At 35.2% G+C, this 27491-nt stretch overlaps 1 protein-coding gene across 3 annotated transcripts in view; it reads left to right on the top strand.

Moving 5' to 3' along the window:
- Positions 1 to 9511: 9511 nt before the first annotated feature.
- LOC131432716 (fructose-bisphosphate aldolase) overlaps positions 9512 to 27491 on the top strand; it is a 76643-nt gene continuing 58663 nt past the window's right edge. The window contains exons 1-2 of one of the 3 annotated variants that reach the window (XM_058599180.1): positions 9512 to 9669; positions 18879 to 19032. In XM_058599180.1, coding sequence (XP_058455163.1) covers positions 18898 to 19032 — 135 coding nt within the window. In that variant the 5' untranslated portion in view covers positions 9512 to 9669; positions 18879 to 18897. Of the gene's footprint in view, positions 9706 to 18878; positions 19033 to 27491 lie in introns of all 3 variants that reach the window. The other 2 variants (XM_058599182.1, XM_058599181.1) reach the window with 2 other exon arrangements.

The following is a 27491-nucleotide window of genomic DNA, read 5'->3' as shown; positions in this document are numbered from 1 at the left end:
ATTATAATATATAATGTTATATTGTATGATATATTATACTTTATTATGTAGTATTATTCTAAAATGTTTTATATCGTATTGTGTTGTTATATAATAATATAATATAATATTATATAATCCTATGTTCACACTAGGAAGTTAGAACGCGATTTAGTATAATCAACAAGAAAAATGACATCGAGATAGCCTTGGAATGCGTTTTAAAATCGAGGTGTGAAGTAATCGAAGTAATTTTTCGAGTCAAGTTAAATGTGCCAAATTCATTTACAAACTACCGAGATACAAGCACTCCGATTGGGGCCCGAAAAATCTATCGTCGAATGATTTAAACTGACCTGTTAGTTACCGGAACATCAATATCTATTGAAGAATCCAACCAAATCTTCTGCGATCGCACGTTCCGTGGTTTGATTAATATTTATGTAGAAAACGGTTTATAGGAAACGAAGAATTAGGTTGGGCACTGAATTCAACTCTGGATAATTCTTAGTTTTTGAGGTTATGGTTAGATATCAATTGATAAATAATAAACGAAAATGATTTTATAAATCTATTTGCTAATGTTTTACCACCTATATCAAATATGTAGCTTCATTAGCTGAATGAAATATAAGATACTCAAGCGAACACGGTGTGCCGCAGACAGCAGAAAATCGCACCACCACACAATGCAAAAGCGACAATCCAGCGAGCGAACGCATATACAATGATTTTCAATATCACAATGTTTTTATGCAAAATTTCTTTACTTTTGGAGTAATTTATATAGCTTTGGTGCCATTCGTTACGTTATCTATTTATTCGGTTTTGCATGCGATGCGTATCAAGGCAAAAAAACAAAGTTTTTCCGATCAATATTTTGGTTGAATTTGGCGTAACACATCACTCGAAAAGTCGTGTGACTGATGTGTGACTCGATAAGTCGTGTTGATTGAAAGTTTCATGGTTAAAGAAAAAAAATCTGTTTCACAAGGACAATTCACAAGCCGATTGCCACGATGGTTAAATTGAACAAATTAAACTTCGAATTACTTCTTCATCCACCGCATAGTTCAGATCTAGCCCCTAGTGACTGCTGAAGGTAACTCATTCACCATTTGTTATATACATTCCGTTAAACAAAGTTATGACTCATTTGTTAGCAATTTTCTATCGTCGTTTGTGATCTCAGAAACATTAGGCGTTGTTCCTCGAAAGCTGCCTATCACACACACACACACACAAACTCAATGTAATAAAAGAAATAGCACAAGTCGTTCTACATAATTGGTAAAGGCTAGTCGTTCGATAAAATAATTCTAATAGTAGGAAAAAACGTACACAACAACAATTATAAAAGCTATAGACAATAATCAGATGTTACAACAACAAGTAATTTAAGTTAGTTCGAACACTATTGACTTCCTCTCCAACTGTTGGTTTTGTTTAACATATCGAAAGTTACGTCTCAATACGGCATAGATAACACTTTGTATAAGTATTCCTCGTGAAATTAGTAGATTCGTACCATACAATCAATACCCGTCGTCACTCTCGTTTGCCTATCGAGCACAATCAAACGAAATTTGCATCTGCTACGCGCACAAGCTTAATCCGCCTATCCATGCGCCATCCGTTTGAGTGAAATCGCGACTGAGAAGCGCTCTCATCGTCCGCAACAGAAGTTTGCCACCAATATCAATGTGTTAGTGAGCCTCGATGTTATTATACATTTATCAGTAGTTGTTGAATGAATAAGCTGAAGAAAAAAAACAAACGCAAACAAAGCGAAAAGCACATAACACAAAGAACTATTTTCAATGACGTTTAAGACAGAAGCCGTTGCTTTTGTCGATTGCCTGACATTTTTCGTAGATAGGTTGTTTAAAGCCTGCAGCAGCCGCACAAAAAGCAGCTCATTGTTGTTGTTGTTTTGTTTTGCTTACTGTGGTCGTATTTGCAAAATGGTGTTTAAAAATGCGGCTTGAATCATCCCAGCAGCTAATACCAATTTTTAATTAAAATCTATTCGGCAAAAAAAAAATTAAACGAATAAGCACAATGATCTATCAGGACCAAACACTACTGTCGATAAGCGATAATGTTTACGAAATGGATGCCTTCTTCAATGTTCTCAGAGGCTGTCTGAAAAAAAACTCACCTATCAATCCTTCAATGTATGTGCGTTATTTGCTCAATGTGTTAGTGATTGTTGATCGGAAAGCTCCCAATATATCTGCCGAATTGTGGTCGGTAGAAAACTGTCAAACAATTAACATCGGTAAATGATCAACTGTTCTAGTTTAGTTCAGCTGTTGGGATGAAACGTATTATGAATATCAAAGCTGCAATGCGTTACATTCACATAAATACGACTTATTTGACATGCAACAAGTTGGTGATTATTAAGTAGTGATTATTGAAACAGAGCAATGTTAGTTCTACAAAATACAGAAAAAGACATGGATAAAACTGGTTGATTTACTCTCATCTAACCATCCGAAAGCCACAATTAATGCGTTGGGGTGTTTTTAAACCATTTCTTTGGGAAGCTTTTTTGAATCAGATGGTAAAGTGTTGCAGAAGTTGAAAATTGCGAGATCGTTAAACTTGGTTGAATTCGCTGTGTACCGTATGAGTGACAATGTTTGGACCATTAGATTTTTTATCGTGACGTCACAAATGAACAAGCATTCATCCTTGACTGTTCAGCGGTACTGTTTACAAACAAGTTTAAACAAAATCGAGAAACACATCTCAAACAATCATCTTTACACTTCACAACTAACCACTTTTATTCAATAAATCTCTGAAACGAATCGTTAACAAATGTTTTGAAACTCTATTCAGGCGATGTGGACCGTGAACGTTCTCATCCGTGTATCAACAGACAAACAAACAAAAAAGTCTGTTTACAAACAATACCGCTGAATTGTCAAAATGTGTTCATCCGATTGAGGTTAGCAGTGACGGTAAAAAACCTAATTGTTAAAATCGACGTGAACATTTCATAAGGGCACATAAACCAATGAGAGATATGTTTACTTTCTCTTCTGTTAATAACTTCTAAATTTTCACGTTCACTTACCAAATTTGCATATAGAATGAAAGAAAATATCTCCTGCTTTGTAATAGTATCATACATGTAACGAACAATTCCGTCATAACGCAGATATAATCGAAAGAGAAAGTAAACAAAGAGAATCTGTCAATTTTTTTAAGGCCCTTTTGAAATGTTCACGTCGAAATAAGATTTCCGCTTGAACTGTGCATTAGGGTGGGACAAAATTTTGATTTCAGCTCCACTAAATTTTTTTATGGGTCCCATAAAATTAGCTCGATCGGTGAAGCTATATTTTTGAGGCACCTGAGGTTTATGGTTTGTATGGGAAAATTGACCTTAGAAAATAAATCTCCTGAAGATCAACTTATAAACTCTAAAAATCAGTGCAAGTATTATTTTTGTAGTAAACTGAACGAGGCAAAAAACCTTCGGAGACCGCAGAACAATCCGACATTTGTAGAAAAAGTTATTAAAGGAAAACCGACACAAGGTCCAAACAATGGCTCATTCTTTAATATATCTAGCAGCACTGCTTATCGATAGTAGTGTTTGTTACTCAGCTTAGTATGAAGATTATTTCTAAGGTGGTGGTAAAGCTGGTTCATCACCAACGAAATCATTCGTTGCACGAGCTGTAGCCAACTCATCAGCCCATTAATTTCCAGTAATACCAGAATGACCGGGTACCCATAAGAAGTAAACAGCATTTGAAATGCTGAAGTCTTCAATTCAAATTTGGTTTGACTGGCCGTGTTAGGCCCACACGATGGAATAATGTTTACCCGAATAAAAAATATTTCAGAAAAGCAATACGATTTGTTGTTACAAAACCTTCCACAATTTTGCTTTGAACATTGAAAAATATTTTATTGTATTGTTATACACTATATTAATTAAATGTGAACATGCTTTTTACAATCGAATGTATAGTGTCGTAACAATTCAAATGATAATATTTTCTCCCACATGTTTTCGTGGAAAACAATCAAATGTACAGTTTGCATATTGTTTAAAACACCACGTGTACAATAAATTCAATTGTGAATCGTAGAAACAATATATTAAATCGTTGGAAATGAAAAAAAAAACTTGTCAAGATACACTAAAATGTATTGTAACCCATAGATCTAATTGTGAAAAAATTGTTTATGCTGTTTATTTTTTTTACGGGTAGCGCTGTCCCGGCGAGTTTTATGTTATTTGCATTTTCGAAATTCGAACTTAAGTAAAGTTCTGTGAGATAAGTTTGTGAGTAATGACCTCAAATTTGTCATTTAGTTCCATTTAGGAGTTATTTATCACTGCTTTTGGTACTTTTGGAACCGAAAACTGGAGACCGGTATAGCTGGAGTGAGATTATTTAGTCATCTGCTACTCAGATCAACAAACTAGAGAAATTTAAGAACAAGTTTCAAGATAATGCTGATTTGTTTTAGCTTCCATCCATTTTTTCGCTAATCCCCCTATAATTTCTGATTAGGAAGTCGAAGCAAGATAAATTCGAACATTTTTTCTGGTGTTTTTAGACCTTTCATTAGAATCTAAGTTTATAGAAATCGGTCAAGTCATCTCAGATAAAAATTATTGCACATATTTTCATATATTTTTTTCACGTATCACCCTGTAACTACGGAACTGAAAGTCGTATTTGAAAGACCTTTTAACACTTGAATCGAAATTCGTGAAACCCTGCCGGTTGTTGGATTCGTGTGTGTAGTTAAAGGTCCAAAAATGATGGTTGAGCTATATGTGGTTTTTGTGTCTATTTTTATGGATTATATTATCTTCCGATAGAGATTCAACTGACTTCCCACAAAATTCCTGAGGTAACCAGGATACCAGTGCGTTGGGGGTAGTCTATAGTAAAAGTTTAATGTTAATTTAGCTGCCAGATTTTGCCTATAAGCGCGCTAGGTTGAATATAGTGAGTGCATGTTTTTGTTAACCTGGCGCGTCTTCGGTTGTTGGTTTCTAAATTATTACAATTTTAGCTTATAGTGTGCTCACTTTCGAGACATTATTTGTTTGGTATTTGGCATTCTAAAAGAGGATCTGATGCTGACAAATCACGCCAAGTGGAAGATGATATGGTGGCAACATTGCCTATTAAACAAAATACGCATTGCCTATTAAACAAGCTGCGATTGCATTCAATCTACCTATGTAAAAAAAACTGCGTGTTGGGAGGGAGCACACAGAACTAAATCAGTAATAATGAATATGCATTCGAATTGGTTGAGCACTAGGGTGGGAAAAAATATTGGTTTCAGGTCCACCAAACTTTTCCTGGTCCTTTTGGGTCTCATAAGCATTATGCAAAATTTTAGCTCGATCGAAGAAACTTTATTTTCGCGCCCGAGGTTTAAGGTTTGTATGGGATTTAGTATGGAGAAATTCACTTTTTACAAAAAAATCGGCTGGAGGTCAACCTATGAACTCTATAAATCAGTGCATGTGTTATTTTCGTAGGAAATTTAACGAGGAAGAAAACTTTAGCAGACCGCGAAACAATCCGACGTTTGTAGACAAAGTTATTAAAGGAAAACTGGTACAAGGTTCGGACAGTTTCTCATTCCTTAATACATCTAACACCACTGCTGCTAGTGAAAGTAATATGATGTGACTACTTCTTAATGTGCTATAACGGTTGATCCGAGTTGTTTGATATCATCACGATACTTACTCAGCAAAGAATGAAAATTATTGTTAAGTGACAAACCATGCCCCAAACATTACTGCCGAGACACAAAAAGTCGTGTAAACAATTATATCTATTTGATTTGATGACAAATTTTCATCCTGGCTAACGAAAAACTGGTTTGTTTCGGCAGATTTTATCGTTGAAATAAATCAGCCAATTTATTACATGTCAACAAAAGTTAAGTTGAAGTTATTGGCAACCTATTTGTTGATTCAATCGTGTTTTACATTTATATCAAGAAAAAAATTGGTTAATTTTATCATTTATAATATATAATTTATAATTTATTTATGTTGTCAAGCAAATGTAGACTACATATAAATTGTTTACAATGTTCACTTACATACTACGCATTGTTTCTACGACAAAGCTGAGATTTTATTTGATTCTTTGACATAGTATGGTCAAGATGTTCGCAGTATTGATTGTAATGGCGCATTATTCGATTGACTAGACTGTATTTTGCATAATTTGTTCTAGTAACATATGCTTTTCTGAAAATAATTTCTTGGAACGTAGTTGACGACTAGGTATATAAAAATTTAATTGCGATAATAATTGAGCTGATTGTATGCGTTGAGAAATAATGTCGCTGATAAAATAAAGCATTGCAAAGTCGCGGCGTTCTTTAAGTGTTTGTATATTGATGAGCATGCAGCGTGCTTCATATGATGGTAGAGGAAATGCTGTCCAGTTTAATTTACGAAGTGCATATTAAAGAAGTTGTTATTGTATCGATTCAATGCGTTCTTCTTTAATAGTGTTATATGGATTCCATACTAGGCTGCACTATATCAATCAATGTTCAGCAGTTCATTATAGTTTGAGTGTAATCGTCACATTATCTCCAAACCATCATTTTCTCTTCACAGATAGTCTGAGTGCAATTGAGGTTATTCACTCAAACGCAGCTGGTAAAAATGAACCGGTTTTCTTGGGCAAAAGAAAACAGTGCCTGAACGTCATATTGAATAATAATTATCAAATCACAATAATTTGGGTCCCGTCTCATTGCTCCATTCCAGGCAATGAAAGAGCCGATAGTTTAGCCAAACGTGATGATTTTGAGGGTGAAATTTATGAGAGACCGATTGCTTTCAACGAGTTCTATAGCGCGTCCCGCCGAAGAACAATTTCCAGCTGGCAATCTTCTTGGGATAAAGATGATCTGGGTCGGTGGATGCACTCAATTATTCCTAAAATATCGACAAAGGCATGGTTAAGGGGACTGGATTTGAGTAGGGACTTCATTCGTGTGATTTCTAGTCTCATGTCCAATCACTACACGTTAGATTCACATCTCCTTCGAATTGGACTTTCCGAAACTAATCATTGGGCTTGTGGCGAAGGTTATCGCGATATTGATCATGTCGTTTGAACATGCGTGAAGTATCGTGGTGTCAGATCTCAACTTGCGTACCCAAGGTAGACTATTCAATGTTCCACTTCGCGACACTCTTGCTTGTCGTGCCCTTCCTTTCGTGAAACTTCTTTATCATTTCATTAAGTCCATTGAAGTTCCAATTTAAATTTTATTTTATGTTAGACGACTTTCTCTTCCATGAATTCAACCAATAGCCAACTATATGATATTACATAAAAGTGATGAACTGATACAAACAAACCTGAAATAGTTATATGATCATGTACAAAATAAATGTATTTTATTCAATGTAATGTTTCTTTCGTTTTCTTGGTATCTTTTAACGGTTCAAATGTATGTATGGATAATTCATATTACCAAACTTGCATTACATTACAAAACTTGTTTTTTACAGAAAATATTTGATGCAGGAATTTTATCTTGATCAGATTAACGGAGCACCGAATCATTGATTGTGGCATGTGAACAATTTGATCGTCCAACGACAAAAGGGCCCAACTGCTATTGAAAACAATTAACAATTTGAAAATTGATAGAAATCTAAATAAAATTAGTTTGAAAAATGACCTTGAAAATTAGTTTGAAAGAAATCTCTTTTTAATAATAATGACAATCAAAAATGTATGATTTTAACAAACAAAAGCATATGTTGAAATACTATTTTTTTAGGTTTGAATCTTATCGTTCATTTCATTTAAGTTAATAAATTCAAAGAACTAATAATATTACCTTTATCTAAAGCTAGTTCGTTTTAAACTTTTTGTGAAAGTTAAATATACCATGAAATTTTTTCCCAAGAAATTGACCGGAACGCGCAAGTAAACTATTTGTTATTTTTAATGAAATATTTCCTAAAACTAATGCACTGAGTGAAATCAAATATCTTATTTTGTAGCTTCAAGCAACAATATTTTAAATTTCATATCAGATTTTCTTTTGTCACTGCATGAAACCAAAATTTAGTTACTTTCACAATATTTTTCTCTGCGTATGTCTCTAAATGGTAGTCGGAAATGGTTGGTGCATTGGAACTTATTTAAGTGGCGCTGGCACATATCGATGATGGCCGCATCTTTCTGTCCGTGTGGGTTCGCGGGAAACACCCCAATGTAACGAAAATCCGTTAAGAGCGGCCCTCGGTGAGTCACGGTTGATAATTTTGTGGACGAGAAAATTGCAACAGAGAGAAGTAAAAAATAAAAGTAAACTTAATTAAGTTGAAATGGAATCATTTTCACTCTTCTTAGAGTAATAAAAAATGACCTTCCATTCTCGAGCCAAAATGTATATAACTCCTTAAAGTCAAAACAAAAGAATTTATTTCCTTGACGGAATCACTGGGTCGATGAGGTCGATGAGGAACAATTTAAAAATATCTGCAAAAAAATACCTCGTAATTTTAAATATAGAAGTTGGGCGTCACAATTCTGTTTTATGATTACTCAGATCTGCCGGTGGGTTTTACAAGATGTATTTTGAACAAAAAATCATAACAACAAGTCGGGAGACATTAGTCCCAAATAGTTCCAACTTTTTTTCAGTAGTTGAGTTCAACTGAAACTCATTTTTTACCAACCGAAAGAGTGGTGTTTAAAATCGATTTAGAAAATATGACTTTGCTGGCGTTGCTGATTTAAACAAATAGGATTTGGTTTCAGTTTTGCTGTTTTAATTTTGAGACAATGCAGCCATTCAAAACCATCAACCTTTCCAACCATCCGATTATGAGAAAATCAGAATGGTTATGTCAGTTGAATTCATTACTTGTAGGTGAACAGTCAAGACTAGAAACAACAAATTCAATATTGATTTTTTGCAATTACCAGGTTCTCCGTTTTTTCGTTCGAATGTACACATAAAATAATGAAGTACCTATTATATGACTATTTTGTAATTAATTTTAGGTAGATCTGAATCTTTTCTTTGAATCTCTCTTTCTCTTGTTGAAACACAAAGGGTAAAAACGAAAGCTTTGTTCAATAATCTAAATTTATATAAATCGCATTCAACCGGAATTTTTGCCAATAAACTCAAAAGTTAAGTTAGTATAACTTACTGTGGAATATACATATCTCACCTTTCATACCCCCTGGAAAATACTTGGAGACAGTTTACCTAAAATTAGATTACTGAACGGAACCGTAGTTTTCCGGTTCCGAGTGTGATTTACTTGTGTGAACGGAACTAATTTGCATTTTCTGAAAAAAAAATCTACCGTCTTAGCTACCGCTCACCCATCGTTACTCAAAAATTTCGTCTAGATGGCGCTGTAAGCACATGAGTGTCGGATTTTATGCGAGAAACATCGCACGCCTGTTATCACCGATACGTTACACTCAGCCGTCAGATCGGTTGTAACCCGGTTTACCGGCAGAGCGCGCCGTCGGTTGTGTCAACCGCGACCTTCATTCAACCTTTTGACGTCTTACTCTGGCTCAAAATTCTGCTTCTAGTCGTTCCGTTTGTTCAAACTGTGTGTGCACGCCTTCCAGTAAAGGTCGAAAAGAAGCCGAATTTGCTCGTGTTTTTTGGTGAATTTTAGTGAGTTGAATTTTTCCTATCCTGGGCAGTTAAACGGTAGGCGGTGATTATTTTCGGAGATATTTCACTGGTGGTTTTAACAGTGGGAATTGATACGGACGGAGGACGTTCCCCGTGCGGTTACTCAACAGTTATTCGCAATTTTTATAGGCAATGTCGTAATCTTTATCAAGCTCCTGTCTAGTGTATGAAGATTCCACCATTGCGGTGTGCGGCCAATGTGACTTTCGGTGGTTTCCAGCAGATTTTTTTATTGCAGATTAAGAAGTTTATTCGCGTGAGTTTCGCAAATCGCTCGTGTGATTTTCACTACAATGGCGTGACATTGCTGTAACCTTCAGCCGGAAAAATCACTTTCCTTTTCACAGACCCATTCTGTATGGCGGTAGGCGGCGACTAACCGTTTCCTCTTTCTCCTCCAGTCTGAGGTAGCATCTTTTAGTTGACCTCTGACAATGTGTAATTTGCGGCGTGAAATCACTTTCATTGCGTTCGGAAGCTCACTCCGATGTGTGAGGGAATCTTGGGGACGTTATTTTTCAATTACCTTTTCTAGAAGGTTTCCTTGGAATTGAAATCGGGATATCTCAAATACTGCTTTCGGAATTCATTGAGGCTTCTGTCAATGTCGTGGAACAAAATGGATTCTGCGCATCCGTATTTTTATCGGTTTTTGATTATTCTTAACAAGTGGCATGGTGACTGACCAAGAGGATTTAATACAAATCACAATGATTATTACACCTATTTTTCTCAGTCCGTCAGTCCGAGTCCTAAAATATTGATGCAATTTGATGATTGTTTCCGCAAACAATTATGTTTTTTAAGGCATAATTTATATTCTTTTAAACATTCATGGGGATTTAAAATAGTTCACCATCTACCTTTCCGGGATGTTCAAACGGGTTCCGTCTGACAGCTACATCTAGCAATGCTCAGCATGTCTAGAAGATAGGAACGACCTTATCTGGCCTTGGGTCAAGTTCAAATGTTTCGTCTGACTACGTCACGGAATGATGAGAAAAAGTAAACATGCTATGGGCGATCAACGTTCAACGATGCGATGCAGGGAAATAAAATGTTAAAACAATTATTAGCAACGTAGATAGTTTGAGGTCAGGCCAATTCTGTCGGTTTGATAGTTTTGTTTTTTACAATGATGCGATAATCGACTATAAATCGTTGATAGAGCGTGTGATATCTGTTGTCTTAGTCCAACTGATGAGCAGTTTTGTAATTTGGAAGACCTGTTTTCAGAGAGAAAGTTTCAAGGGCACTTTTGTTTTTATCCACACTGATAGTGTGTGTTAAGAATGCCTTCGAAAATGTATCGACCAATTTAGTTTGTACTGCGCATATGCCGGCATTTCGTTTTACTTTGGCGGATGCACGGTCAACGGTTTCCTGACCCGAAAGTCATACCAAGCGCATGTCGGTTCTTTTTTCGTTTAGATAATTTTTTCGCAGTTCAAAATAAACTAATTTTAGAACAACATTGCTTGTTTAATGTTTTCCGTCAGGATTGCATTGGTTTGTTTCACAGTTCGATAACAATTCCTTAAAACAAACGGGAAAACTTACGCCTTTGCAGATTCGGGACACCGACTATGATATGTTATGTAACCGACTGGGTGGTGACGGAAAAATTATGAATGAAACAAAAATAAAAGACGTTTTCACTTTCTACGATTGCAACCAATGACGTTTCTTATATTGGCATCGTTTCAGTAGCTTTCATAGTTCATTCAGTCTTGTTTTTGGCAGTTTCCATTGTCTTGCGGGTCAAGCTAACAATGAAGGGTGTTTAGGGAAAAGATTTGTGGTAGTATTTTATTTCAGGAAATATATTGTTCAAAGTTATTGTTGAATTATATTTTCAGAAACTCATTCCTCTATTCATTTGAGGTCTTTGGACATTGAAAACTGATGAATAAGATGTAAATGTTTATATCGCGTTCAAGTTCTCTGTGTGTGTTGTTTGATTCATAATTTCGACTTTTGTACTTTTAAACACAATAACGTTGAAGTTTACCATATCATATTACAAACGTTACAGATACAAATATTTAGTACATTTTCTGCTTATCAACGATCTTCCCGGGTAGGAAATTTTCTTGAGTAACCTTGGATAGTAAATCGGAAATATTTGAATGTTTTCTGGTTCTCAGTTGTACTTTAGAAGAAGAATCTATACATGCTGGATTAACCAAATCGTTTTATATTTAGTTAACTGGTTAAAATATGTGATGCAATATTCATTATAATTTAGATAAATCGTCCAGCTCACACCTTTGTAGGGGTATGAGGCGGGACCATCATCATCATCATCATCTTATTCACATATTTTGAACAAGAAGTTTAATTTAATATTACTTCACTGTTATTCATTTTTCAATATACTTCAGAAGCAAAACTAAGCAATAAATCTAAAATATTTATTTTTATTGAAAAATTAATGCACACTCTTAGAAAAAATGAAACTTATATTTGACGTAAATTCAAGCATGCCATTATTTCTTAGATAATGACATAGCATTACACCTTTTAACATGTAAAAATAAAGATTGCGTCTGTTTCGATATCAACTTCTGCTAAGTTAGCAGCGAAATTAATGATATGAATCATTTTTACTTGCTTTGAGATGTAAATTCAAGTGAATATCAACGCTCCTTTTATGTGCATCTATAGAGACGTAAATTTACACGATTTTTTCTAAGTGTGGATTCTAATTTAGGTTTACATTGATGATGGTTTTTAATCAAATTTTTTATTCAACTGATGTAAATTTCATATTACATTTGATTTACGTGTCATGTAAATTTCATTAGTTTTTTTCTGTGTATGAGGAACGATTGAGTCCAACACAGTTTAAATGATACCTCCATTGAATCAGCTGCAACAAAAGGTATCCTTCGTAAATGACTTAATTTTACGTGTGATTTAAAAGTTGAATCAGTTGAAACTCAATTTTATTTCATTGAAATTCAACTGAAACAATCCAAACACAAATGGAGTAAAAATAATAACGTTTACTCTTCTGAACGCGATTCTTAGAGCAAATTCAGCAGCTGGAAGTTTTATATGGGCGATCTATAACAGAACTAAAACTGAAACAAACGTATCCCCAGCCAGCCGTTCTATTTTATTAATTCGAACAGTATTACACTGTCAAATTTAAAACTGGTATATACTACCGTATTATTCTTTTGTATTTTTGAAACACGGGTAAAACACTGCTGGGGCTGCCAGTTTTTCTTGTTACAATTTTTTAGATTCAAATTTTAAAACTGACATAAATTATGCATCTAGAACTGGAACACTGCTGAACATGCCCTTAAAAACTTGCGTGATTTTGGTAGGTTCAATTGATTTACTCAAACATTTGTAATTTTCAAATCCTACGGGAATTATAACAGCTGGAAGATGAACCTAATGATTATCGCAGCATTATCAGATACTTTTCACCAGACAAACAATTTGTTTCAAAAATTACCCGCCGTTTCGGGTAACCGTTAGGAAGATTCTGTCTTGCACATTTCGGAACAAACGAGAGGTTGTATATATTAAAAAAATGTGTATCAAATGTCTACAAACGACATCATGAAAAAATTGAATGACGATGACCATCTGCGGTCCAATTTCTCTAAGTTTGGCAAGTGAATTTCGAAAGGCTTGTGCTTCTGGTTTCAGATCCCTTAGGTTCTTCACCAAGAATATGAAGAAAGTACGATTTTGTAGCTAAATTACCACTTTGATTTATCATGAATAATCAGCAAACCGCACGATAGCATAAAAGGGAATAGCTAATATAGCCAACGAAAGTCAATTTATTTCACTCAATATAGACGAAAATAACAAAAAGTAAATGTCAATCGCAGCTCCGCTTGAAAATTTTGAGAATCTATGTCCAGTCAACGACAAGAAGTGAAAAACAGATTCAAAATTGTGTTCTTTCTATTTTATGTCCTTTCAGTTATTTTCGGATTGCGATATTCCATCGAAGCTTCTGGAATCGAAAATGACAGATTCATCAAGACATTTACCTGTCAGTGCTCGCATCTACAGTATCTTTGGTTTCCAAAGAGGTTCTGGGTGCAATTGTTTAGATTTGTCATATTTTAGACACTTTAGACAGTCAAATTTCACAGATTTTCAGTATAAAGAGGAAATAATGAGACTAGAAATTCGACAGATTTCCCCTCCAGACGGTACATTGGTTTCGTCTTATCGTAGAGGAACAAGTGACGTTGACATTGATACTGTCTTTTATTGCAGTGAGAGACAAAAATGCTTCGTCTCTCTTCGTTTGTTTTGGATGCGATCATTTACGAATGAGAAAGTAAAAAAAAACGGATATGAGACTATTGATTTTGATTCTTTCATTGACAATAATTTTGAATTTTCAGTGTCGAAGTAGGCTGGCAACAAAATGGTAAAAGAATTAAGTAAAGAGAATTGATTTAGTTAAAAAAAATATCTTCATTCAAAAATTACCTTTTGTACATATTCGAGCCTCAAATATGCCATATATTTACAGTTAATTCAACATACTTTGCATCCATTTTGATATATTTTTGAATGTTTAAAAATGTAAATTCAGCTGCTTCTGTGGAAGGCTGTGTATGTTTGCTACCTACTTAAGTCATTCTTGAAAATTGCAGTCATTTGGCGAATGAAGTTTTTAGGAATTGCATCATATGTGGAACTGCGTCACCTGTAAGCTTCAATTCTTTTGTTTTTATTTCAATTTTGTGCCAGTTAATGATATCAATGTTCGGAAGTAAATGTTCTCTGAAAGCTGAGGGAGATTCTTCCATTACCATTTAATTATCGTCAAAAATGTGAAAACAGTTCGGAATGAAACAACAATGAAGAATAAATAACGTTGTATTGTTGTTGGTATCATTCTGATGAACATTTGCAGTGTCGTGTTGGTTAAAACTGGGTGTTCTGGTCTTAAAATAATTTAATTTACTAAACAGCGATGCTAGATCGACGAATTTCGAGAAAATCTGCGGATCAGTGGTATCCGTACACGATATCTACAAAAATATGAACTTATTACGAAATTTGATTATCTAAACATTGAATGAAAAACATTAAAAGAAAGCTCGAATCAGGTGAATTTTCAAACTCCTTTCAATCCATAACGTGTGAAATTCCTAAAGGAATAATTACCTAAAAATAGTTTTGCCGAAAACTGTCTATAAAAAATATTAGTTACACTGATTTGTGAATCAGTTTTCAGGCAATATCAAATTTCTTAACGACTCATCTTCCCTAAGTTTTTATTTTCATCATAATAAATTTATTCAAGAGTCATTTGAAAATTACTGCTAAGATTCGTTGCTCGTTTTTAGATAGTCTACGAGGTCTGTTCAAAAAGTTCCCGGAATTTTTTAATTGCGCGCGTCTGGGAGTCCGGTGGTCAAAATTTTTTTTTATTGTGTTGGTACATATGTCCCTAATGTATGGTGAAATTTTCAGCTGTATTCATTGTTTACATTCTGTCTTATAGCGGCTGATGTAGACGTGTTTTTTTGAGCTCGGCGATTTTTGTTAGTTTAAACAATGGAAGAATTGAAGAGTCAAAGAATTTGTATTAAATTTTGCGTGAAAAATGAAATAAAGTGTAACCAAGTGTGCGAAATGCTACAGAGAGCCTACGGTGAGTCTGCTATGAAAAAAAAAGTGTTTACGAGTGGTATAAGCGTTTCCAAGATGGCCGCGAAGACGTTGAAGACGACGAACGCTCCGGTCGACCCAGCACGTCAATAATCGATGAAAATGTGGGAAAAGTGGAAAAAATGATTATGGATGATCGCCGAATCACTATTAGAGAAGTTGCAGATGAAGTTGGCATATCAGTTGGCTCATGCCATCATATTTTTTCAAATGTTGGGGCATGAAACGAGTGGCAGCAAAATTCGTTCCAAAACTGCTGAATTTTGATCATTGCTTATTCGTGATTTTTTGGCTAAAAACAAGACTTTATTCATGCCCCAACCTCCTTATTCACCAGATATCGCTCCGTGTGATTTTTTCCTGTTCCCAAAGTTGAAGAGACCCATGAAAGGACAGCGTTTTTCATCGATTGAAGAGATAAAGGCAGAATCGCTGAGAGTGCTACAGAGCATTACAAAAAGTGACTATCAGGGGTGTTTCGAAGACTCGAAAAAACGCCGGCATAAGTGTATTATATCTAGGGGGGATTACTTTGAAGGGGACCATATAGATGTAGACGAATAAATAAATATTTTTTTAGAAAGATGAGAATTCCGGGTACTTTTTGAACAGACCTCGCATTTCGTCGAAAGCCATTTTGCTAAGGTGGTTCGGAGGCATAAAACCTTGTTCACTCAGTCTATTCAAAGCCAAGATTATATACCTTACCAAGATTACTAATATACACCTACTAACGTCACAAATAATCGCTGATACTAACAGCGAATAATCACTAATTGGCATTTCAACCGCTCTTGAGACTGAATTAGGGCTGACTTTAACAAAATATACGGCTATTTATGGCTAGTGTGCATACAGAAAGCAAAATTCTGATTTTTTTTACAACAGATGAACTTTCAGATTGCAAATTTTCGATGTCAATAAAAGGCAACTTTACAGCGATTATAAGTGCTTGCTGGTTACCTTGGCAGTTGGACCCATTCGAACAGTTACGAAATCGGACAGCACACGGGTAGAAACAAAGCTACATTTGTCAATTTTGCACTTGCACTCAGTCGAAGGAAAGGTATCGGAAAATAATCTTCTTGCTTTGTAATCAATTTACTCAAATAGTCTTCCTAGAATCTCATTCTGTGGGTCAATTCTGGATGTTCTACAAAGAGAGAATTTTTTCTGAAAAACATCCATGAAGTAATGATTCTGATCAAAATAAGCAAATATTCAAATATACAATTCTTGGTCTGTAAAACGGGCTGAGACACAAATATTATCAAAACGGATTTCAGTGAAATGGTTTTCGGGACAATGACCCTGATCCTTTGTAAAGTTCACGCTTTTTCTTTACACCAAATTTAAATTCCTTCCTGATTATTTCATAATAGTATCTTAAAATTCTACCTCTCAAATCTGCCAAAGTTCTATAGCTGAAAAAATATGGAAATATTTCTCAAAATCGATAACTTTTTGATAACTGCTTATTCTTGATTCCAGCAAAATTCTTCAAGTACAATCCAGTGTATCGACTTAATCAGTTTTATATCTCACAAATTTTGAATATCTTTAAATTCATCCAGATTATTGTCAAATATTTGAAAAGTACTGAAATCGTTTGACGATTAGAAAGGAAAAGATTGGTATGACGAGAATTTCATTGAAGGGTATAAATGAGAAAATACTTTAATTTTTTAGTTACTTGAGCACTAATCAGAAAGTAATTTGGGTTTACTCGAAAAATCTCTTAATTTTAATAATTATTCTGAAAATCCTTTAAAAATTTTATTTTGCGATTTCTGCAAATTACAGTTTGTTTGAATAATCTTCAATGTTTCAAATTTGTTTAGTCGTTTCCAGTTTTCCTTCAGAGTTTCCTAAAATTCTTCTTTGAGAAATTCTTCAATCAAAGAGTTTATTCGTTAATGTGGACTTTCAACCGAGGATTTTTTGCTGAACGTCGGAAAGCGGTATTCGCACATTTTTCGTGACCAAGTAAGGCCTGCTGATTAGGTGATCAAAAACTTTTTTCCGGAATATTTTGAGGATTACTGATATAACCTCAACCCTGCTATAGATGTTTCATATTCAAACCATATGATTTCCAAATTTCGTTGGACATATTATTAAAACATTTAAATACCCCATTTTTTAGATGTAAACGGTAGATCTTAAATAATTTATCTTTTAATTGTTGTTAGAATTACTGCAATTGCTTGAAACGATTTGAAGTCTATTGAAATTCATTACATTTCTAGGTAGTTTTTAGTTCAATAATGATTAAGTAATGATTAGTCAAGGCAGTTGGGAGAGAAACAAATCATTGAATTAGAATGATTTAAAATAAAGCTATGAGTTAAGCTCATTATCCAATATACAATACGTACTTTTCAGACAGCAGCAAGATTAACTGAACGTGAAAAAGAGGCATGAAATACATGTCCTGACATTTTAACAATCATTGTTATGAATGAATCGTTAAATAAATTTTGTACAGTATTTAGAAATTGATATTCAACCAAGTAAATCTACCGTTCCATTTTTGCACAAAATATTCCAATTCCAATGTCAAGAATCGTTGTCTCAGTTCCTCCTAGAATCGGTACAAACCAAAATCTCAGTTGACAACTGTGTGGGTACAAACGAATTCATAATGATCAATGCATAGCATGTTTCCGATAAATAGTTATAAAATGCACAACAACCAACTCAAATATGGTCAACGCAGAAAAAGTCATTCCTTATCAGTCAGAATAACTAATAGCAGACAAACAAGTTCAACCAGTGGAAAATAACACACCTCCGGGTTTGCTTTGATAATTAATTCTTGATTGAGTTGCATAGCACACTTCGTAGAACTGGTTCTCAATGTTGTTCTGTTCTTTCAGACCTTGAGATTGTCTTATCTTTCGCAAAATTTGTTTCGTTCTGTTGGGATTCCGAGTGGTACCAAACGAAGCTGTTTGTCTGCTAGAACGACCACATTTTTAATTGAATAAAACTCACTTGCTATTTCAATTGGTACCGCACTGATACAAACACTCTAACGCTGGGACGATGAGTGGTTTGATCATATGTGCGACGCTGTCAAGTAGCGTGTATACGCGTGCTACGTCACACTTGGTTGTGTTCGATTCAGTCGTAGACAATACGTCGCACTGGCAGCCCCTTTTCGTTTGCTTCGTCATTGCCCTTATGTGTGGTCTGTAAGTAAGGTTGTGAAATATTTCATGGAATCTATGACGTCGGTGTGTATTGCGTGTGCGCCGTCGGGCACGTGGTACATGGCGTCGTGAAACGAGTCGCACTACACAGTGTTCGCTTGTTGCATCAGCATTTGGCACCGACCGTTACGAGCGGTTATCGTTTGTTCACTCTAGTCGAGGCACAGTAACTGCCGTTTGCCCCTAGTAATCAGAGCTATCTGTTAATAATCACCGCAAACTGAGATCCGAATTGGGGTGAATTGTGTTTCAACCAATATTTAGTTAAGTAGTCAACATTGACTTATATTGTTTCTTTACTATTTTTAGAAATTTCAAACAAATCAACATGACTACTTATTTCAACTACCCACCAAAGGACGTCCAGGAGGAGCTGGCCCGCATCGCCAAGGCCATCGTTGCTCCAGGCAAGGGTATTTTGGCTGCTGATGAGTCGACCGCCACCTGCGGCAAGCGTTTCGCTGTAAGTACCTTATATGAAATAAATAGAGTAATTAAGTCTATACTCATATCATTAGTCGGTACACCACATTATTCTTTTGATTATTATGCCTACAATCAACGGATCAATGACTATTTCTTTAACATGATTTAATCGACTTTTTCCAGTGTGAAACTACTTGTATGATTCACATTGTAAAATTCCTCTCACAGACACTGAAGTGTTTGTTATATGGGAAATGTGTGCCGCTTAAAAAGAAGCGATAATAAAAACTCTTTTAAATTGTTAAATCGCATAATTTCACTATTCCACTTGATAATACATAATGTTGGAAAAAAGCATAAGTTTAAAAATATATATTTAAGTAAGCCAAGTTGCTTTATACAAGAAATACGTACTGCAAAGAGAAAAACTCATAAGAAACCAACAAACTTTGGTAAATCGGTTAGTTTCAGTATAGTTTATATATGTTGAATATATTTTTATTAAATTTAAGCATACGGTAACACGCAGCTCCATTTCCAGTAACGAATTTAAACAAAATAAGCTAACAAAATAAGCTAACAAAATGTATTTCATATATGTGAACAATACCCAAGGTGTCTTTACGATTACCAGTGATAAAAATAGAACCGATGGCTCTTTCGAATAGTAATTTAATTTTCATTTTTCTCTGTGAAAAAAGGAACTCTTACTTAATTTTCGATTCTATACTTAATACTAAACAGAAATTCTACAAACCATGTTAAATTTCAGTGTTTATATCGTACTAAAATATGTACACGTGATAACACACGACAATACGGTATGCAACAAATTCCGTGCCAAAAATGTCAGCAGCATCGAAATTAAATGTATCGATAGTGAAACTCACGTCGGTTAAACCAACTGGTTCTCGGTTTCCGGTGCCGGAAGCACCGAAGCAGATATCAAAAATCATATAGAATTCATGTATAGTTTCTCTATTTATATCGAGAAGCAATAGATAAGCAATAAACAAGGATACCCGGTTATTTTTTCAAAAAACTTTGTCCGAACCAAACGGTTTCTCCACATTCAAACCCTGTTAATCTCTGGAACAAATTTAATCTCTAAAAAATTTACTGATAAATGTAATGGATATACTTTAAATGGTGTAATTCTTACAATTATTGAAAAAAATTCAGGATTTATTGTTTACATTTGAAAAATCTGATCTTTTAGTATTTTTAGGGATATCCGAGAAATCTACGACGAAATTTGAAAATCATATAGTTTGATTATGAAAGATTCGGAACTGGGTTGAGATTATGTTCAACCTCAAAATGTTCCGGAAGAAGTTCTTTGGTCATCTAATTTGAAGTCCTCACATGATGACTGAAAATGTGTGAAGAACTCGAAAAGTAATACCGAAACCAACAATGACATGATATCATCAAAAACTTCAGATTTGGCTTCAGATCATTTTAGTGAAATCCGTTCAGCTGATTGTCATTTCGTCGGAGTTCATTTTCCAAATCGATTTCAAATAAAATAGAAATAATTAAGAGATAATATTCATGACCAAACCCAGAATCGTATATCTGAAATTTTGCACATTTTTGTTTTGAATGCCATCAGTTAGCATCCATTTTGAAGGGAACGATAACCGTTCGAGTATCAATTTTAACGCCAGACGAAAGAGAAAACATTTCATTTTCGTTCAGTTTTACCGATCTAACGTTGTGTTTCGCAACTAGAGGCGTGGGTGTGCGAGGATGATCCTGGTAAGTTTATTTGTCAAAATACAAGGACAAACAAATTTTTATTTGTGAAATCATTTATAAATTTTCGTATGAGAAAAATCATTTTCCACCTCTGTTCATTTTGCACCACCCAAGATTCTTTTTCAAAATATGAAAATTTTCAATTCCGCTTTCATTTTACTCGTAACTTTCTACTAGGAAGACCGTACAGATAATATTATGATGAGAAATAGCATTTATACTGCATTTTAATTTATTCCTCTTGCGTTCAAAATAATCTCAACAGAACCGAAATCAATTCCATATCTCGATATTGGTGATATGTTGACCAATCTTATGAGACCAAAAATGATTTAAATTTTGATTGAACAAAAGGTAATAAATTTTCTTACTTTTTCCAATAAACGAATCTTGTACCAGATCCCAAAATTCAACAAAATATTTAAAATTGTATGAGTTCTCTATAGCAGCCTGTGTAAAATTCAATCGCCATTCTGAAAAAGGATCAAATAATGAAACTTAGATAGCGTGCTAGGTACAATTAGTTCGGGTCAGGGTCATTTCGCCGAAAGCCATTTCGCTGAAAGCCGCTTCGCCGAAAGACAATTAGCTGAAAGAGTCATTTTGCTGAACCCTGAAATGCTTCGTTGATTTTCTTAATATCGTAATTGGAATTGATTTAAAATTAGGACAAACAAAAGATAATAATGATAACACCCGTTTTGTTAACCTACAATTGTGCTTCTGATATACCTCATATTTAAAAAAACGGATAATTTCATTTCCCTTCGTTTATTTCATAGATACTACCTTGAATAAAGATTGATTCATTATGCAAATATTTCCGGTATTTTCCGTTTACTGAGTGTAAACAAAAAATATCTAATGTGCCTTCGCCAAATCATTTTTGTTCGTGTGCTGTCTGACCTCGCTTTCGCTCGTTCGGACCTAACTAAAACAATGAAAACTTAAAATTAATAATTTATTTATTTATTTATTTATTTATTTATTTATTTATTTCTGTTTATGTCCATCGGATAAACGAATCTAAATGGACAGATTGGGTGGGAAAAAGCTCATTTGAGTTGAGTCTTGTTTGTCATTCTCATACGGGCGTAAAAACCACCATCTTTTAAAACAGTTACAGGAACAAAAACAAGAACAAAACAACTACAATAATCTTAAAACGGCTAACTACATACTAAATATATAACATAAAAATAAATATTGTAAAACATTGTCAAAACATAATGGCACATCGTTTAATTTTACTAGCAAAGCGACTAGATGATTCACCAAACTCGAAGTGATCTTCGACTGCAGTGAACGTTCGAATACAAGCGGCTATCGGTTCATTATATCCGAAAAGAGTCCTGTGGAATCTGTGCTGAAACAGAGTTGCATTTCGCAGTGTTCTACTCGGTGTCCGAAAATTCATTTCACAACGTAACTCAGGTGCATCAATCTCTCCGTTAATCAATTTTGCGACGAACAATGCTTGCTGAATTTTTCGGCGACGTTGCAAAGTATCGATACCAATTAGTTTACATCTATCAGGATAGGGTGGCAGATTTGCTGGATCTCGCCACGGCAGGTGTCGCAGTGCCAAACGAACGAAGCGTTTTTGAACACGTTCAATTCGCATGCACCATGAAATTTGATGAGGAAACCAAACAACTGACGCGGTCTCAAGGATTGGCCGAACCAGTGAACAGTACAAAGCCTTCAAACAATGTGGATCTTTGAATTCCTTAGCGATTTTAGAGATGAATCCCAATTGACGTAACGCTTTCGTGATTATTAATGATCGATGTGAATCGAATGTCAATTTTTCATCCATTTGTATTCCCAAATCATTCACCAGGTTCACTCTAGTCAGGACTGAACCACCAATACAGTAGTCGAATTTAACAGGATGCATATTACGATGAAACGTCATCACCTGACACTTTGAAACGTTGATGGAAAGTTTATTCACGCAGCACCAATTGACGAAGAGTTGTAGTTGATGCTGTAGTCGCCGACAATCCTCCACAGTTCTAACTACGACATACAATTTTAAGTCGTCTGCATATATCAGTTTGAAACCATCTCCCAGAGCCAATGAAACATCATTGAAGAACAGTGTGAATAGCAATGGTCCCAAATTACTGCCTTGTGGAACTCCAGAACAATTCGAAAATTGCGATGACGTACAATTATCCAATTTTACTCGTAAAATCCTACCAGAAAGATACGAGTTTAACCACGACACAAGCTGAGCAGAAAATCCGAGATGAGACAATTTGCACAACAGTATTTTATGGTCAATTTTGTCAAAAGCAGCTTTTAGATCCGTATAGATAACATCCATCTGTGCCTTAGTCTCCATGCAAGCGATGCACTTTGACGTAAACGTAATTAAATTAGTTGTTACTGATCGTCCTGGCATAAACCCATGTTGGTCGAATGAGATGTAGTTCTTTGCACGATCCATGATAGCCTCGCTGACGATAATTTCAAAAAGTTTTGAAGAAGCAGAGAGACTGGTTATCCCGCGATAATTTGCCACATTTCGTCGATCCCCATTCTTGAATACGGGGCACATGAATGATTGTTTCCATACAAGTGGAAATTTTGCTAGTTCAAACGATCGATTGAAAATAGTGCTAAGCGGTCCTGCTAAAGCAGTAATACAACGAGTTAAAATAGCAGCGGGTAATCCATCAGGCCCGGGAGCGAACGAGCATTTCAATTTTTTTGCAGCTTTTTTAACCATCTCTGGAGTAACGATAAAAGTGCTCAAATTCACCATATCCACGGGAACGTAGGTGGTAGCTTCTTCAGCCTCATTTAAAGACGTCGAATTTACTGAGTAAACACCTGCGAAGTGTTTTGCAAACAACTCGCAGGATTCTGAAACTGACGATGCAACCTCACTATGAAGAAAAACATCTGCCGGAATGGATGAGCATTTCCTTTTAGAGTTCACAAACCGCCAGAAACTACGTGGGTTACGTTTTAGATTAGATTGCATTCGAAGGACGTACGATTTATACAAGCTAGCATTAAGTGATCTATACGCATTGACTGATCGATGATAATTAGAAATATTGAGAGAGGTCCGTTGACGATGTAGTTTACGTTGAAATGCGTTGCGCTCACGTTTCAAACGACGCAGTTGAGTCGTACTCCATGCAGGGGAAACGAGCGGTTTGACACGAGGAACGTTTAGGTCAAGCCATCGGTTAATCTCCAAACAAAAACCATCTGCCATATCATCAACATCGCCAGTTGAGAACAATAAAGTCCAATCGATACTGTTCAAATGATCCGAAAGAGCAGAGAAATCTATCGAACGATAATTCAATGGGCGCACCGTACTGCTGCTACTGTTTGACGAAAGTTGTGCGTTTCCTTTTTTTGCAGGGATATATATACCAAGCGGTGGATGATGGCTGTCTACGGGAAGCAGCGGGGCAGGGCAACGATCGACTCTAGTCTGGCTACTTATCGGGATAAAAACCAAATCAAGTGTGCGTCCTAATAAGTTACATAATGTGATGTACTCGAAACTATTCTTTCGCAAAAATTCGCAATCACTGTGAAAACCGACTTTTGATTCGAGACCCTGAGGGCCAAGTGTCATTTACCATTCGACTCAGTTCGTCAAGATCACCAAATGTCTGTGTGTGTGACAAACGATGTCACTCAATTTTATCAGAGATGGCTATACCGATTTTCACAAACTTGGATTCAAATGAAAGGTCATATGGCGTCATACAATTTTCTTGAATTTCATTTGGATCCAACTTCCAGTTCCGGAATTACAAGTAAATATGTACAAACTTATGGAAAAATGCGCACTCAATTAACCGATTTTCACAAACTAAGATGCAACTGAGAGCTTTTGAAATTTTTTAAAATTTCCCCAAGAAGTTGATCCAGATACGACTTCCGGTTCCGGTTTTACAGTGCGATAGGCGAAAATTTTCAATTTCATTAGTATTTTTTGACAAGTGATGTCGAAACGAGGTGCACATTTTTATAAAACTTACTGGCAAATTCATCTAGTTGGCATATCTTGTTAGTTATCAGGGCTTGTATTGTGAATCCTCAAACGAACGAAGCAACAAAAAATATCTGCTGTGAACACTTTGCTTGACATAGCTGAATGAGAGACCTATATTAGAGAGAAACTGGATGCGTGAGAGTATATGCTACTGAGCAGACCAATTCCCCTTGCCAAGTAAATTGTCTGTGCTCTCAGTCTCAGTTAACACATGAACTAAGCAATCCATGACAATGTAATGAAATGATGGGTTCGCTCTCGTTAGTATTGTACGAGAAAGAAGACCTTGCCTCACGGTGTGCTACAAGACGCGAAGCAAAGTCATATAGGCATTGTTTACGGTTTATTTTTAAAAAGTAGGTTTACAGAAATCATTTTTAACATAATGTTCGCATTCCAGGACCAAATTTGATCACATTTCAAACATACTTTAAACATTTTATAGCAGAAGTTTTGCATTTGAGCCCATTTTCAAAACGATCAATTTGTTTCTTGGCAGTTTACACTGTGTATATATCCGAGAAACACTAAAAGCAATGTTCTTTAAATTAATATTCATCGGAACTAAAAGTTATGAAACTAGTTTCCTCATAGACATCTACAATATGAGAACCATTCATCAAATGCTAACCTCATGAAGCATAGGTCTCAGCAAGCGGGCATATTCATGAACTAATGAACGAACGAAGCAGCCCTCCTGGCTTGGGTTGCGCTGTGAATTCTACCTGACATACGAATGTGTGTGAATAGCACAGATGGTGAAATCCTTTCGTTCATATTCGTTGCTTCAATTTGCAAGCCCTGTTAGTTAGTGAAAAAATCTTTTATTCAATATGTACCTACCTGTTAGTGTTACCACAAAATCATGATAACGATACTTTTCTATGAAAGTACACTTATTGCCTTTTTCATAAAAAAAGTTTATACAATCACTTGACAAATTGACTAGTGAAAATTGGCCCGGAAGGCTAAGTGTGTATGTATGTGTGTTAGTATGTGTCTAATAATGTTATTCATAAAATAAAAAATCTCATAGTCTCATAGGTTGCTACTGAATTTCATCATGCTTTCATAGGGTAAAGTGTGTTTAAAATTGCACACCGTGATTTAGTGCGACGATGCAAAAGAGGGTAAAATTCTTCTAAATTTGGCTCAAAACTTATTCAACTTGTAGACTCTATTAGTTACTTACTAAACGAACCGACTTCGGCTATACTGGTGTCAAGTTTCCGATTCCAGAAGTACCGAAAACAGTGGTCAAAAACTCTAAAACCGTAACTCACTAAATTTTCTCTAAGATTATTTGATCGATTCCCACAAACTTAGACTCAAATAAAAGTTCCCATAGTATCATAGGTTGCTGATTTATTTCATCCGGGTCCGACTTCTGGCTACATCTACAGGGTAAAGTATGTTTAATCATCTAGTGCGACGATGTAAAATAGAGAAAAAAACTTATTAACTTGACATAACTGTTTACAAATTGAAAAGGTTATGTTAGTTCATACCCAAGGAAAGTTTCTTATTTTATTCAAGATTAAAAAAAATTTCTTGCCAGAATCTTCTAGTGATATTTTTGGAAATATAAGTAATATGAGAAAGGCATCATTACACCACTAAAAATTAAAAAGGTTTTTTACCAATTTTTTACAAAAAATAAACTAGTTTAAGAATGACAAAAACTAGTTGTGCTAGTGATGTTCACAAAATTAGTCTAATTTTTGAATAACAGTAGGGGAGAGTGTTCGGTTACCGGCACACTTTTATTTCAAGCTTATAGCTTCTGACTAAGTGAACATTATGCGGACATATATACATCAATGGAAAGCTAAAGTCCCTAGCTCTAAACTAATTCAGAAACTAAGTTTGATTGAAAAAACTTTATTATCAATTTAGTAAAACGATAAATTTTGGCCATTTCAAGAAATGTGTTCGGTTACCGGCACCCCAAGAAATTTCACTAAAAATGGAAAAAAAACATTAGTAAAGACTGCAGTTCTTCAAAGAAAATACGGAATTTATTCTTTTCGGAGGCGTTTTGGACAAAAGTCTTCATTGTCTGATGGTGACTTCACCTTGGCTCTCTTGGCCGATGATTTGGATGGTGGCGCCTTTGGTGTTTATTTGGCCGGTCTTCCATCGGCTTCGCGGCATTAAATACGTTACTGCAGTCAAATTTATGGGCTTTTTATCTACTAAGCAACGTTTAATGGCATTAATCAGTGCTTGGAAGTTCGTTTTCCTTAACTTTGACGATTTGTTTGGAGTCGCTATGGCTAACAGAACCAGAGAACCAAAGTTTTTGCTTATATGACAGATGTATTGAAGCTGTCCATTCGTCCACGTGTTACCCATCACCAGAGATGCCAGGTAATACAATAAGTATAACTATAGTAAATTCTGACAAATGTCTGCATACAATCGAAGTTTCCAAAGTCTGTAAAAAGTCTTCAGACGAAAAATGGTTTGCAAGTTATCTACGAAATTTGATAATTTATAGACAAATTTGCACATTTGGCATCACTGCATACCACTAACAATTTTTCATGATTTGTCGAAAAAAATGGGGTGTCGGTAACCGAAATCGGCCGACATTTTGAAAATTACGAAAAAAACTGGGGTTGCAAAAATTTTGATAGCATCCGGTACAGAGCTGAGAATTGTCAGTTGTGTCAAATGACCTTGACAGACTGACTAAAATTATC

This window comes from Malaya genurostris, chromosome 2 (assembly GCF_030247185.1).
Source record: "Malaya genurostris strain Urasoe2022 chromosome 2, Malgen_1.1, whole genome shotgun sequence".
In the NCBI taxonomy this organism is placed as follows: domain Eukaryota; kingdom Metazoa; phylum Arthropoda; class Insecta; order Diptera; family Culicidae; genus Malaya; species Malaya genurostris.
This window is presented reverse-complemented; position numbering and strand designations above follow the sequence as displayed.